Source organism: Aspergillus lentulus, assembly GCF_001445615.1.
Source record: "Aspergillus lentulus DNA, contig: Alt16, strain: IFM 54703, whole genome shotgun sequence".
In the NCBI taxonomy this organism is placed as follows: Eukaryota; Fungi; Ascomycota; class Eurotiomycetes; order Eurotiales; family Aspergillaceae; genus Aspergillus; species Aspergillus lentulus.
In genome coordinates, this window is record NW_028322113.1 from 3,330,450 (window position 1) to 3,343,961 (window position 13,512).

General features: G+C 50.0%; 3 protein-coding genes across 3 annotated transcripts; 2 read left to right on the top strand and 1 right to left on the bottom strand.

The window, feature by feature from the left end:
• Positions 1-5,700: 5,700 nt before the first annotated feature.
• ALT_8547 (uncharacterized protein) lies at positions 5,701-7,908 on the top strand (the record flags this gene model as incomplete). The annotated part of the gene is made up of 2 exons (XM_033557100.2): positions 5,701-7,815; positions 7,870-7,908. The coding sequence occupies 2 exons, from the start codon at positions 5,701-5,703 to the stop codon at positions 7,906-7,908; spliced, it is 2,154 nt and encodes a 717-aa protein (XP_033412991.2).
• Positions 7,909-8,267: 359 nt separating this feature from the next.
• ALT_8548 (uncharacterized protein) lies at positions 8,268-9,010 on the bottom strand (the record flags this gene model as incomplete). Its single annotated transcript, XM_033557101.2, has 2 exons — positions 8,268-8,480; positions 8,603-9,010. The coding sequence occupies 2 exons, from the start codon at positions 9,008-9,010 to the stop codon at positions 8,268-8,270; spliced, it is 621 nt and encodes a 206-aa protein (XP_033412992.2).
• A 303-nt stretch (positions 9,011-9,313) lies between these two features.
• Positions 9,314-13,194, top strand: ALT_8549 (putative respiratory complex assembly protein Rmp1; the record flags this gene model as incomplete). The annotated part of the gene is made up of 6 exons (XM_033557102.2): positions 9,314-9,326; positions 9,417-9,433; positions 9,483-9,506; positions 9,564-9,976; positions 10,028-10,547; positions 10,981-13,194. The coding sequence occupies 6 exons, from the start codon at positions 9,314-9,316 to the stop codon at positions 13,192-13,194; spliced, it is 3,201 nt and encodes a 1,066-aa protein (XP_033412993.2).
• Between the last annotated feature and the right edge of the window lie 318 nt (positions 13,195-13,512).

Sequence of the window (13,512 nt, forward strand, 5' to 3'; positions counted from 1 at the left end):
CGGGTTTCGGATACGACGAGATTCACGCTTATGACTGGCTGCGACGAAAGCCACAAGACTGGGAGGATAGCAAGCCATGTGTGGTGGGCGTCAACAGCTGCGTCGAGACCCACCAAATCCGGCTGACAGTGCATACAGGTTTGGTCACCTGTTCGACTAACCTCTTGCAGACAGGATGAGGTCTTAAGAGAGGACTTTCACGAGTTTGACCTGGGATTCCTCGGGGTGCAATATGCGACAGGCGTTTGATTGGAGAGTCTGGTCGCTAAAAACATTGATTCTCAGACTGGCCCAAGCTCTTTCTATCTCACCTAGCTTGGGTAAGTCATGATTTGAATGAGCATGTGTGATATCAGTCAATGTTGACAGTCATCCTGAAACTTACGTCATTTGGCTTCTCTGCACTCATCATCCTGCGAGGATGCCGACAGTCTACAGTTTACTCGGGGTTAGCTTAACAGATTCGAAAGAGCCATCAGTTCATTCTAGGAGCATCTATGGAGCTAGCACCGATCATTGATTTCCCTGTCTTCGACCTCAATCGTCCATCTCAAACAAGCCGATACAACCAACAGCGAGTCAGTCGAACGATAAGGCACTCGTGTGACCTCGCAATTACGAGGGTGACGCCAAAGGCGACATAACACACCAGAGATAATGAACAAGCAACGAGAAAGCTGTACAGGCTGTTCCTGCTACCTTAGAAGAGAGTCAAGCGATTCCATGACGCCGTTTACAAAGCTCGAACTCTCGCTCCTGGCAGAGCTGTAACCTGTCCGAAGTCTTCAGTGGTTAGATTAATGATCATATAGTGACGGACCTGTGAGAATGGGAGGCCAAGTACAGAGAAGAGTACGATACAAGGCTAAGAGCTTCAGGGAAAACGACCCTGTGCAGACATTCTCAACGTTGGCCTCAGTCTCGTACAAGACGGATCCTGACACCCCATTATTGGTATAATGGAATCAGAACCAGATGACAGTTTGTGGTTGATGTGGCAGATGGGCCTCTACTCTACATATCTAGTATTTAACTGCGGGAAGAGCATATTTGCTCATGCGGATACACACGGATATGGCGCTATATGTCTCCCTGAGGCGTTTGCCTGTACTGCAACTCCATGGCTTTGCTGACTTGACAAGGCGATAAGAAACCATTCCACTGCAAGCGAACATGATCAAAATGTCCTTTCATATTTACTTGAGTCAATAAGCGACCCTCAAAGCCATTGGTATTCAGGGGCCTTTCTTATGATCATAAATTCTCACAGATACACCAGTCATCCTTCAGACAGAACAAGTACATGATTCTATGGCAATAATGGTTCAGGCTTACAGCAGGGCCATTGTCCCGCGTGGGCATCTAGGAAGAGGAATATATCTGCCATCAGAATAATGAAAATCGGCAACATTGCAGATCGATGATCTCATCAATAAAAACCGTTCTGATGTATACGACAGGATCATATCAATTTGCTGGCCTGTCCAAGACCACGGATGGATATGACTTGCAGCTCTATGCATCCAGTTATACCACCATTCCGACTGCTTGAGGCCGTGGAAGGTTGTGGTGGCCCCTTTTCATCTCGTTAATTGGTAATCGAGTTTTGAAGATGACTTGCAACGTAGTGACAGTACATGCGAAGGATCAGAGAGTTGACGGCGGTCAACAGCCGCGTCTTGACAGATACGGGTTGTTGACTCCGTATAAAGCAAAGCCAGGAATTCTCTGCTGAAGTATACAATGATCTTGACGAGGCACTTGCACCAGCTCTGCCCTCTGCAGATACAGCCGGCGGTCCATGCACATCCTGAAATGGGGGATGAAAGAGTGTTATGGGAGCACTGGCCGTTATAGACAGGCCGGTACACCTCATTGACCAGACAAGCCTTCAAGTTGGCAACATGATGAAACGTATCCTGCCTGCAAAGGGAGTTGCATAGGTTCAGCAGGAACCAAGCTATTCAATTTTGCAAGAAGTCGCGGTTGGAGGCTAAAAATGTGGTATTGTATAGCTCTCAGCCCCTTGGAAATCCCACGCATGAATGGACCAATATGGCCGAACAGTTCTTTCAAGCGAAGTCTTGTATGTAACTACCGTAGGTGCCCCTGTGTGGCGGGTAAATCAAACAATTTCGATGGACCGGTACACCTGTTGAATTGTCTGTCTCTAAGTCAGTTCCTTAAGAAATGCTTGTAGTTACCTATGATCATGAGTCCACAGCTACTTTCAAAACTTGCTTCAGCGAAACAGGCTGGTCATAGACGGTCTCCCGGCGAGACCAAGGTGAGTGTACTAGGACATGAGCTGCTCAGATTGCAAAGCACCAGGGCCTTAGCAGATTTCTCAATGATTGAGACGGCGGGTTGATGCTGCAAAACCGACGCTTTCGGTACGACATTAACATAATTTGACTCGAATGGAAGCATCCGCCGGAAATGGAAAGAGAAAGTAAAGCTCAGTGTCACCCTCCATTTTGGAGATCGGAGGTCTTGGGAAGCCCTTGGTGCTCCTTGAAAAGCATGCCATATAGCACCAGAATCCCAGAGGGCCAATTCAGCTTCCCTTGAATCTTCAGTTCCGCCTCGAGAAGCTCCATATTGCATTGAACCTGCTGAATCATTTAACTAAGCAGAAAACAGCTTGCTTGTGAAGAGATTCGCGGAAGGTGCGCTTGATCGCACGGAGTACCAGTTGATCTGGGGTGAATCGAGCTCGGTCAATTGACTCCAAGTCAAGTCTACTGTCACTTGGTGCATTACCCGAGTCATTTATAGCATGATCGCAGCGGCGAGCGATCAATGGCTGATCACTGTTGGTATTGGTACTTATCCATCATGAATTCCCGACAAACATGAACATTCTAGTGCTCGACCATGGGCTGAGTTGAAACCATGGTAGGGCGGTGCTCATAATCATTGATCATTGATCATTGAGCTCGAGCCTGGTCTGTGAGTGGAAGTCTTATGTTCGCAGACGAGCATAGACCAGAAAACACACTGATGATTATGTGTGGGGATGAACGATTATCGGTCCATATTGGGGACAACAACAATGCGAGACCAACAATGCGTGACCAGTTGTCCGCGAGCGGTTCTCATCAAGGGCTCTCCAATCGCAACATTGCAGTAATATTCAAGGCTTCATGATGGACACCAGATAACACCGAGAATGGTCGAATTATCCATGGAAAGGAGACCCTTAATCTTTGTGGTTGGAGATCTAGACATCTACTGAGCCCCAGCACTGATCTCGTGCGGAAACTTTTGCCACTTCGCAGTGGTGGCCGAATGTAGAATAGCACAAACTTCGGAGTGGAGCATTTGCAAGTCGTTACTCGTTCCTGAATTCGAGTCTCAATGATTGGAAGTTCGTGAGTCCATCCAGATTATTACATTTGTGGTCATTGGTTAGACCCTCCGAGTCCGAGCCTTTCAGAGTAGGGGTTCCCACTGCTAGAGTCTGTTGACATGGGGAAAGTAGTTAAGACACTGGGGTAATTGATATTGAATCAGAGCAAACCTGAAGAATGACGAAATGCTGGACTACTGTACTAATAGTACTCTGTTCTTCGACCAGAGCAAGCCATTGACGTGTGCCGGTGAGAGAGAGAACGCTAATGTAGGGGCTTTAGCGGGGAGAACCTTTTGTGTCGCTTCGATATCCTCGGAATAAGAATCAAGTGACCTTGCATGGACTTGCCCGAGAGATCGCGCTTCAATCACAAATAGTCTAGTTTCATTATGGTGACTCCGGTGATTTTGGCAGATCCCATATATCAAATGACATAACCTTGGCCTCTGACCACTTTAATCCCCTTGCTTTCATTGGACAGGCGTTTTGAGCTTTTCCAATGGAATGGTTACTGACGAGGGTGTATACTGGGCATGAACTGTGATAAATTAAAGAGGACACTGATACAATGCGTCATATCACATGAAATCATGAAGAAAGATTCTCACTCTTCGAGGTCTCTGTCTTATTGTGTACCTGGGCGCCCTGACCCCTGGGATATGCGACAGTAGAGGATCTGCCCTGGGGCCAGGGGAAAGCAACCCTGGGAGAGTCGAGACTCGAGCCTCCAGACTCCATCCATCATTGGCCTCATCTTCCCCTTTTTTTCTCCAATATCTACTGAATGACAATAATAATGGGGAAAGCAGCCGAGACTCGAGAAAAGAGGCGTAGAAACAAGATTTTTCTTGCCGTCCAACGCGAACGAGGACAAGGAAAACAAGAACCCCCGCTCGATGGGCACGAAAAGTGCCGATCACAACACTAGCCCAGGCCAACTGTGGGAATTTCCACTCATTTGTCTAGCATGGATACTCGTTTTGGAAGCTGAATTGCGCTATTCATTCATTTTTCCTTAAAAGACTCATACATTTTGACTCCTTTTGGCACCACATCACATGCTACCGAGATACACCTCGAGCTGTCTTCCTTTGACCTCGTAGCACCTAACACTCCAGTTCGACGGCGCTCCTCGTCCTAATTTCCCTTTCTACATCGACCGAATGGACCCCACACTGGAGCTGGGACACAAGAGGGTCCCCGGACTACCGACTTCCAGTTCCAAACGTCGAGCGGAAGCTACGAGTCTTTCCGGCGATGGTTCCCCATGGGCATGTTCAGTTCCCCGCAAAATGAGAACTACGACTATGGAATCGCATTTGGCTCACTCGCCCAGGAGAAAGAATATTGCCCAATATTCGAATGCGCCTATCCATGGTGCTATCATGGTCGAACTCCCACTAACACAGACTAGTGCCCACAGTCCTGCTGGGTGTTATCTCCTGGCTCCTGCAAATATTGTTCTTCTGGCTAGGGACAATGGCAGTTCGTCTGTTCAAACGCGTGGGTTGCTCACTCGAAATTCTCCTCTGCAACTCAATGGGCTCAACCGCTCAGGCTCCCTACTAATCCGTGATCACAAAGCAAGGCAATAATGACTGTCAAATGCTCCCTTTGCTCAAACTGTCGAATTGCCTGTGCCGATCACCGAGGTAGATGGAGCCCGAAAGTCAGACCCCAACTCCTCAAGCGATCCCATCTCAGACTAAGACGAGACTAAAGTGCCACTCGCAATTTCCCGTGCCTCTAATTTGCTCCCCCCGCAGGGCTAAGAGCCCCTAAAAAGACCATTTAGTCTAGCATTGCGGTCTGGGGTGGACGGCTGATTCCGACTGAGCAGAGCTTGGGCTCCAGCTTGGCGCCGCTACAGTCACCGTTCACCATCCCATGCTGCTGCCGGTGCTGTACTAACATAGTACTACAGGAGCTGTCTACGTACCATGCTCCACAACGTTCTACCGTCTTTAGCTCAAAGGATGAAAGAAAATAGATGACATACACCAATGATCGACAAGTTATGCTTTCCCAGTACGCTCGAAAAGGGCACTATCTCCGTTGCACGACCCGAAATTCCCCTGCCGCTGACATCAGTAGTCTGGTCAATGGAAGGAGGAAACCCCCAACATGAGTTAGTTCACATGTGGAGATCAGACAATAGCCCTCGGTCTGTGGCTTGTTTCCCCAGCAGTAGCTGGACCGTGTGGAGAGAGTGGTTAGTAGTAGCAAATCTTTTCCGCGCAGCTGCAGACATAAAAGGAGCCAGTCCAGTCTTGGGAGATCTCGGCTTTACCTCTCTCCCAGACGTCGATTGCTGGCCATTCCCCTGTGAAGAGCATTGACCCAGCATGCGTTTCTCAACAGTCCTCTCAGCTCTTTTGCTATCCAGCACCGCGCTCGCAACTCCAGCGCAGGTATCCTCACCAGTCGGTGCTTCATCACAGGGGGGTGTAGCAGAGGAACAGTCGGTAGCGCAGACAACACCCGTAGCAGAGGCCACTCCGGTTGCGCAACAAAGTCCAAGCACCAACCAGCAGAATGCCAACGCTGCCAACCAGGAGCAGAGCGCCAACGTCAACACCCAAGCAGCAGCAGCACCCCCAACCAGCACCAGCCCTCAGCCCACTGAGAATGCTGAACCCTCGCCCAGCCCGGCTGCCAGTCAGAAGGACGGCAACCCGCTGAATATCCTATCGAACCTGGTTCCAACGAACACTGCTGGTGAGCAAACCCAAAGTGTCTCTACGGCCACTTCAACTCCTGCCTCTGCGGAGAGCTCCTCTAACTCTGAGACCGCCACAAATGCAGCTGCGCCAACCGCTGCCAGTAGTACCGGTTCAGGCTCATCGTCTGGAGGTGCGTCGGATGGGTTTTCCGGAAACATCTTCCAAGATCTGCAGAATCTGTTACAAGGCATTTCGGGCCTCCTGTCTCCCACCTTGCTGAAGGATATCGAATCCTTCTTCCACCACTTCGCATACCTGTTCGACGACAAGACCACCGACCAGACCAAGTCTTTGATCGATACCGGATACAAACTCCTCACTCCTGAGCTGACCAAGGAAGTGCTGGGTCTTTTGAGTAACGCCAATGCCTTGCTCACGCCCAGCTTCGTGAATGAGACTCAGGAACTGATCGGCGCAGTCGGTCCGCTACTCACACCTCAATTGTTCAAGCAGATTTCGACACTGCTGAACAATGGCAACAACCTGCTGACCGCAGACTTCGTCAAGGAAGTCAACGGTTTGATTGGTAACGCCAACACTTTGTTGACGCCCGATTTTGTCAAGGAGACCCGCGCCCTTATTGAGGCCGTTGGTCCTTTGTTGACACCTGAGCTGTTCAAGCAGATCTCATCTCTGCTCAACAGCGGCAACAGCCTGCTGACTGCAGACTTTGTCAAGGAGGTCAATGGTCTGATTGGCAATGCCAACACTTTGTTGACAGCCGACTTTGTCAAGGAGACTCGCGGGCTCATTGAAGCTGTTGCTCCCGTTTTGACACCCGAACTGTTCAAGCAGATTGGCACTCTACTAATCAACGCCAACACTCTGCTGACTTCAGACTTTGTCAAGGAGGTCAAGCAGCTCATCAACGCTGTTGGTCCTCTGCTGTCGCCTGATCTATTCAAGCAGATCAGCGGTCTGCTGAACAACGCCAACGACCTGTTGACTCCAGACTTCGTCAAGGAAACCAGAAGCCTGGTCGGCGGTATTGCTCCTGTGCTGACACCCGGCGTGCTCGCCGAGGTTGGCGCTTTGTTGAGCAACGCCAACGATCTCCTCACGCCAACCTTCGTCAACGAAACCCAGGGCCTGATTGGTGCTGTGGCGCCTAACATCACTCCTCAGCTCTTCAAGGAGATCGGCAGCTTGCTGAATAACGCCAACTCTTTGTTGTCCACGGACGGCTTGCACGAGATCCAAGGCCTGCTGAGCAACGCCAACGATCTGTTGACACCCGACTTCGTCAAGGAGACAAAGAACCTGATCGGCGATGTCTCGCCCGTCATCACGCCCGAGCTGCTTGGACAAGTCGGAGGACTCCTGAACAATGCCAACAACCTGCTCACGCCCAAGTTCGTCAATGAGACACAAGACTTGATCTACGAGGTCGCTCCCGTCATCACACCTGAGCTTCTGGCTGAAGTCGGCGGCCTGTTGAACAACGCCAACAAGCTCCTCACCACCAAGTTCGTCGAGGAAACTCAGCACCTGATCGACAGCGTCGGACCTGCCCTGACCCCTGCCCTATTCACCAACGTTACCTACGTCCTGGGCAACGCCACCCAGCTGCTGACGCCCAAGTTCGTCAACGAGACAAGAGACCTGATTGATGGAGTCTCCCCTGTCATCACACCCGACCTCCTTGCAGAAGTCGGCGGTCTCCTCAACAACGCCAATGATCTTCTCACCAGGAAATTCGTGAATGAGACACAGGTCCTGATCGAGGATGCATCCGAGGTATGTTCCCTAACCCTAAAAACTCACAAGGCAATATCGCTAACAAATACATAGTTGCTCCCCGTCTTGGTGAAGGTCTTGGGCACGTTGTAAGAGACTTGAACCGCCATGCATAAGGGTCTATGATTAATGGACACGAATTTATTTTCTTTTCTTTTTGATACATATGAGAGGTAATCACGCACTTCATGTTTAATGATATTCATGTTGAGGACCGTTATGTGCCGGCCCAGACAGGTCGAGTGGGGGTTGATGTCTTTATAATCCGTCCATAGCCCACAGGAAATCTAAGGTTCATGTCAAGACTAGACTCTGATTGCGCCATGACAATATCGAAGCCCTAGTATGTAAGCTCGCTGAAGATCTCACTCGAGATTGCAGCCTCATACCAGTCAGACACACAACGATTTCTCGTAGCCCTGGCGCCGTGCATCTGCGAGCTGAGTAGCTCTTTATTTGCCCATGAGGCCGCGCTTCATGTTCCGGGCAGTTGTGTTTTGTGCGTGGGCTCTGTCTCGCAGTTTTGGTGGCTGGGAAGCCAATTGCAGCGCATATTGTTGGCGAGCGCCGCCAATTCTTGTAGAATCTCCAGAATATGGAAACACTCTGGGATGCTCAATGACGGTATCCTCCCTCAACAGCCACCCAAGGGAGCCGCGTAAGTGCTGAGCACGAAGCCGAGCACTCTTGGTTCAACAAAGCGTCCTTAGACGTCAAAAACCAATCTCACACCAAGCCCATTCAACAATTCAACCAAGGTTCAAGACGGAATATCCAAGCCCCTAACCTTCTGATACTTCGATAGCACCTTCATCTCCGTATCTCGCTCCTTAACCTTCTTGTCCATGGCCTTTTGCACCTCCTCGCGCTTCTTCTCCGCCTCCTCGATCTTCCGCTTCGCTTCCTTGGCTACTTGCTCTTGCGCTTTCAGCGCCGCGCTAGGGGATGGGTATTCGGTGCGAAGGTGGTCGAATTGGGATCGGATCGAGTCAGACTTGAGATCTATGGGGGTGCAGGTGACTGGGTCGTACTGGTATGGTTTTAGGGGCGAGCTTGGGACGCGAATATCGGGGAGGCATGGGTGGATGGGTGTTGTGCGAAGGGGGGAGTCAAGCGGGACTGGTGCGTTTGAGGGAGGGTTTGCTGTTGAAGATGGTTCGGGCTCTGCCGGAGGTGAGAGAGGCTGTTGGTCCATTTTGGAAATTGGAGGCGGGGGGGCGCTTTGGATAGTTGCCGGATGGGGTTGATGGTGATGAGAAGTACAAATTTAGTACAAATTATACCTCTCAGGTACTGTATTGCTGAACATTTGTCGATGCAGATCGGTAGCGGTGGGATTCTGCCGGTTGAATAGTGGCTGACCGCCTGGTTGCTGTGCGGAGATGCCGGCGAAGCTGTAAATGAAGGGCACTCCAAACACAGAATCGACTCCCTCATTTCGGTTAAATGAGAAAGTAAAGGAAGGACTCTCTCGACTGGCTTTGAAGCCTTGCCCACTATGCAGGCTTTTGGTATGCGATCACTTCACTCGCTGAACGCTGTGCTGCGCAGCGCCAGATGACCTCATGGTCGGTACAACTTGCTGATTCCACATACTGTAGTTCCGAAGAATAGGAGGGTAAGTGTTTTGTCTAGGAGGAGTGGGCAATGCTGAACCCTGACTTTAGCCTAGATTCGAATTTATTTTGAGAGTGAGTCTGACCGGTCTCGCATATCATAGATTCTTACTAACCGAGCTCTTCGCTCAGATCATCGATCTAAATAATGTGCCACTTGTGAGTGGAACAGCGTTCGTTAAGTGGCGTCTGCCGTCGTCAAGCACGGCCGAGCATCATGGACAAACGGACAAAGCGATCATCATCGATCATCGAGCGTACTGGAACTACGAGAAGACCCTGCAGGTCAGGCTTACGATTGATCGAAATCAGACGCTCCATGAATGCGAACTTGTCCTAGACATCATACAAGAGTTTGGGTCTGGAGGGCACGGCGAAAAGAATCTTTTAGGAAGGATCAGACTTAACCTTGCCGAGTATGTCGACAAGAGCGATGACGAGGAAGGCATCGTGAGGAGGTACCTGATGCAGGATAGTAAGGTCAACAGCACGCTCAGGGTTGGGATTGTGATGCGCCAAATTGATGGTGATCGGAATTTTACCACGTATGTTTTACTATTACGAACCATGACCGGTCTGTTGCTGATTGCTAGCAGCCCGCCCCTAAGGTCCGCCGCGGTTTTCGCAGGCATCGCGGGTGTGGTCTCCTCGGAAAAAACTGACCATGATGAACTTGGCCGGCTTCCGTCCATCAACACCCAGAGTAGAGAGGTCGCTGATATGCAGGACATGTACCGCCGCACTCTGGCTGCTGCATGGCTGTCTGGCACAGATGACATCCCCGCGGATAAGCTAATTGAGGACCTCTTTGCCACGGGTTCTTGCGGCAACGAAGAACATCCTGATGCTCGCTCTCGAAGAACGGCGGATAATAATAACGAGCTTCACCCGGATAGGGATACAGATACAAGGCAAACCAGATCAGGGAACCGATTGTCCCCAAGTTTCGAGAGGCGACCAAAGAGCTTATCCAGCCAATTCCGCAACGAAAGTAAAGGGTCTGACTCCTCGGGACACATCAGGAAAGGTGGCAGTATTCAAGAGCAGCTCTACGACAGTGCAAATGGCAGGGCCTGGAAAAGCCGTAGTGAAGTGGATGAACTATCGGAATTTGACGTACGAGAGGACCTGCGGAGTTGGGAGGTCTCTGTAAAGGAATAATCCCATAGGGCTCATATTCTTTTCTTTTGTTCCCTTCGTTTTTGACTTTGACCACTTATTATACTTTACTTACTTTAATCATTTGTTGAAACGATAAGGAATGAGTATCTTCCATCAAACAAAGACATTCATTCTTGTGGCCTAAGGCACATGTTACTACATAGTGATCAACCTTCCGCTTCCAGCCTAGCGTATCTTGACCGATAAGATTGCATGCAAAGCTTCAAGAAACTATCGATTGCGAAGAATTTCATGGAGCGGCTGGCTCGAAACAATTCGCCCATTTTCCCATATGCTTACACGGTTCTCGAGGCCGGCAGCAGGGCGTCTGGCCTGTCAATACATCTCCCCTTGTAGAGAAATTTTACGGTTGTCAACGAGTCGCCAGCGTGATGCTTTCGTCCGCTATCAGAACACCGCAACCGACCCGGAGGACGAGCCACCGTCTCGCCGTCGACCTCGAGCCAGGTGGGCAAACCAGAAGGAACTTCCGAGGGGTCAGAAGGTGACGCTCGATGTCGAGTCGTTGGGAAAACCTGGGGAAATCGTTGTCGTACCGCATCGGACCCGCCGCCGTCAAAACTCCGAGGTCAAGCGCGACACATCCGATAAATCTGCCCTTCCATTCATGCTAGAAGATATCGAAATCAAAGATGTTGTTCTAGAATCTGCTACCATCAATGAAAGCATACAAAGTTTTCGTGAACCTCATTGCGCGCACGACAAGTTGTCCGCCAACGATTGGGAAGACCTGCGAAATAGACTCCAATCATCCTTTACCTTTCAACAGCTGTCAGACTATATACAAGAAGCGAAGCAAGAGGCTTTGGTCCAGAAGGATGGGGAACCACAAAGCGAGCACCTATCCACTGCTGTCTGGAGACCCGGAACTTCCATGTTTCTTGAAACCGGTCCAGTTTCGCGGGGAAGCTTTGCCGATAGGGTCGCCGTGACACAAGCGCTGAAAGGGAAGCAACTCCTTGCAGAGAGAATTCTACGAGACTGCTGGCAGCTAGGTGTTGCTGGTGAAGTTGGTCAAATCGACATCCGGCTCCCCGCGTACTCGTTATCGCTGCTGCTCAACTCTGAGCATTTCTCTTTCGAAGAATTGGCCAGCTTACACGACGCGAAGATTGACGTCACCCGTTCATTGGGCCTCATCAGAGTAACTGGGAATCAGCACACATGCGAATCGATTCGCGAGATTATATACGATGCAACGAACAGGATTCGACAGGAAGATGTCTATCTACCTACGCCAAATAATGCTACGTCCAAGAGTGGTCATATTTTTACTCCTGATTTTCTTGCATGGGCCAGCAAGACTTATGGCGTTGCATTCGAGCAGGAGCCATCGCAGGGCGTTATTAGGATGTTTTATCTTGCGGAGAACAGAGAAGATGCGGACAATGCTCGGAGAACACTGAACCTAGCGATCTACAACACAACTTCTCCCGCGATACCCTTTGGCACTTACTTATCCGCGACCCAGTCGGCTAGAGTCTACGATGTAGACCCAGAGCAAAACGTCCCGTGGTTCGATCGGCAAAAGGCGTGGTTTCGTTGGGCAATGTCATCTACCCAATCCTCCGAGACAAAGATCCTGGACACCCCGTATTTCGATAAGCATCAATCGCTTTTGTCAGACGAGCTTCTCAAATTACTCAGAAAGTCGTCACCATCGTCAGAACTCAATGGTATCAGTGAGACCGTGGTAGCCGCCATTGGGCAATGTCTGTTCTTACGCAAGCCTTCCTTCGAGACCCAGACTCTCAGCGCTTCTCAGCTGGGCAAATTGAATCTTCCTCGAACTTTCACTACAGATGTTCCTCGAGTGACGTCGTTTCTCCGTACGCTCAAGCCCCGTCTGCCCGATGATGACCAACAGTTTTACGTCTTCCGGTTGATTCCAACCACTGCCCATGCAAACATCTTTCCGCGACTGGAATTAGAGGTAACTCTGCCAGAATCAAACCCGTCATCTGTCCCTGATGCCCAAATTGCGATCCGTAGCGTGAAAGCTGAGTTGGCTGAGAGCAATGTTGACTATCTGCTCCCCGAGAATGGCCTTGACCTTCGGTTTACCAGAAAGTTGTACCGCGATCTACTGCATGGACTTTCTGAGAATGAGTCAGCCGCGAACGTTACGGTGGAAAGCCTCCGGGAATACCTGCAGGGCATCTTTTCTAGGTATATGAACAGCGAAGGCGAAGCGCCTCTACCTGTTTTTACTCGTGTTCCGCTTCCCAATGATCTGTTGAAGGGAACTGTCAACAGCGAACTAGACAATCCGGGTAACCACACTACTGCGGAATACATGTTCATGCCAGTGAATGATCTTAGAGGCACGCGCATACATCGCTATGATTTCAATGGCCAGCAGCTCAACTATGCTTTCTATGAGAGCGGGCCGTTTAATCCCTACCGAACAACGGATATCTTCCTCGACATGGATCTCACTGAGGGTGACAGCTCCACAAGTCCTCCTGCAGAGGATTCTATGTCTCCAGATCCACTCCATCGTGGATTCAACAAGTTCTACGGTGCTGCTTGCTCTCTGGCATTTGAATTGGATAGGGCCTGGCGGATTGATTCGGTCTAAGAGATATCACTACTGTATTATATGTTTTCTATTGTATTATAATCATGAGACCTTGTTTGCATGGAATCCTCCTGCCTCAGGCTGGACAATGTACATATGCCAACTCTACAACTGCGCTGGCTGTATCACCATAGGAATATATATCTGCCTTGTCGGAGATCAAGTTGATGCAAGCTTTCTAATCCCAGACCAACCGAGAGCTGTACCCATCGATACAGTCATGTATGTCCTTGAAGATACTCAAACAAAGAGCATGCTATGCGTGGCTCAGGTGCATGTGGTCAGTTGCCATCTGTAGCCCAAAACAGGTAATCAGTC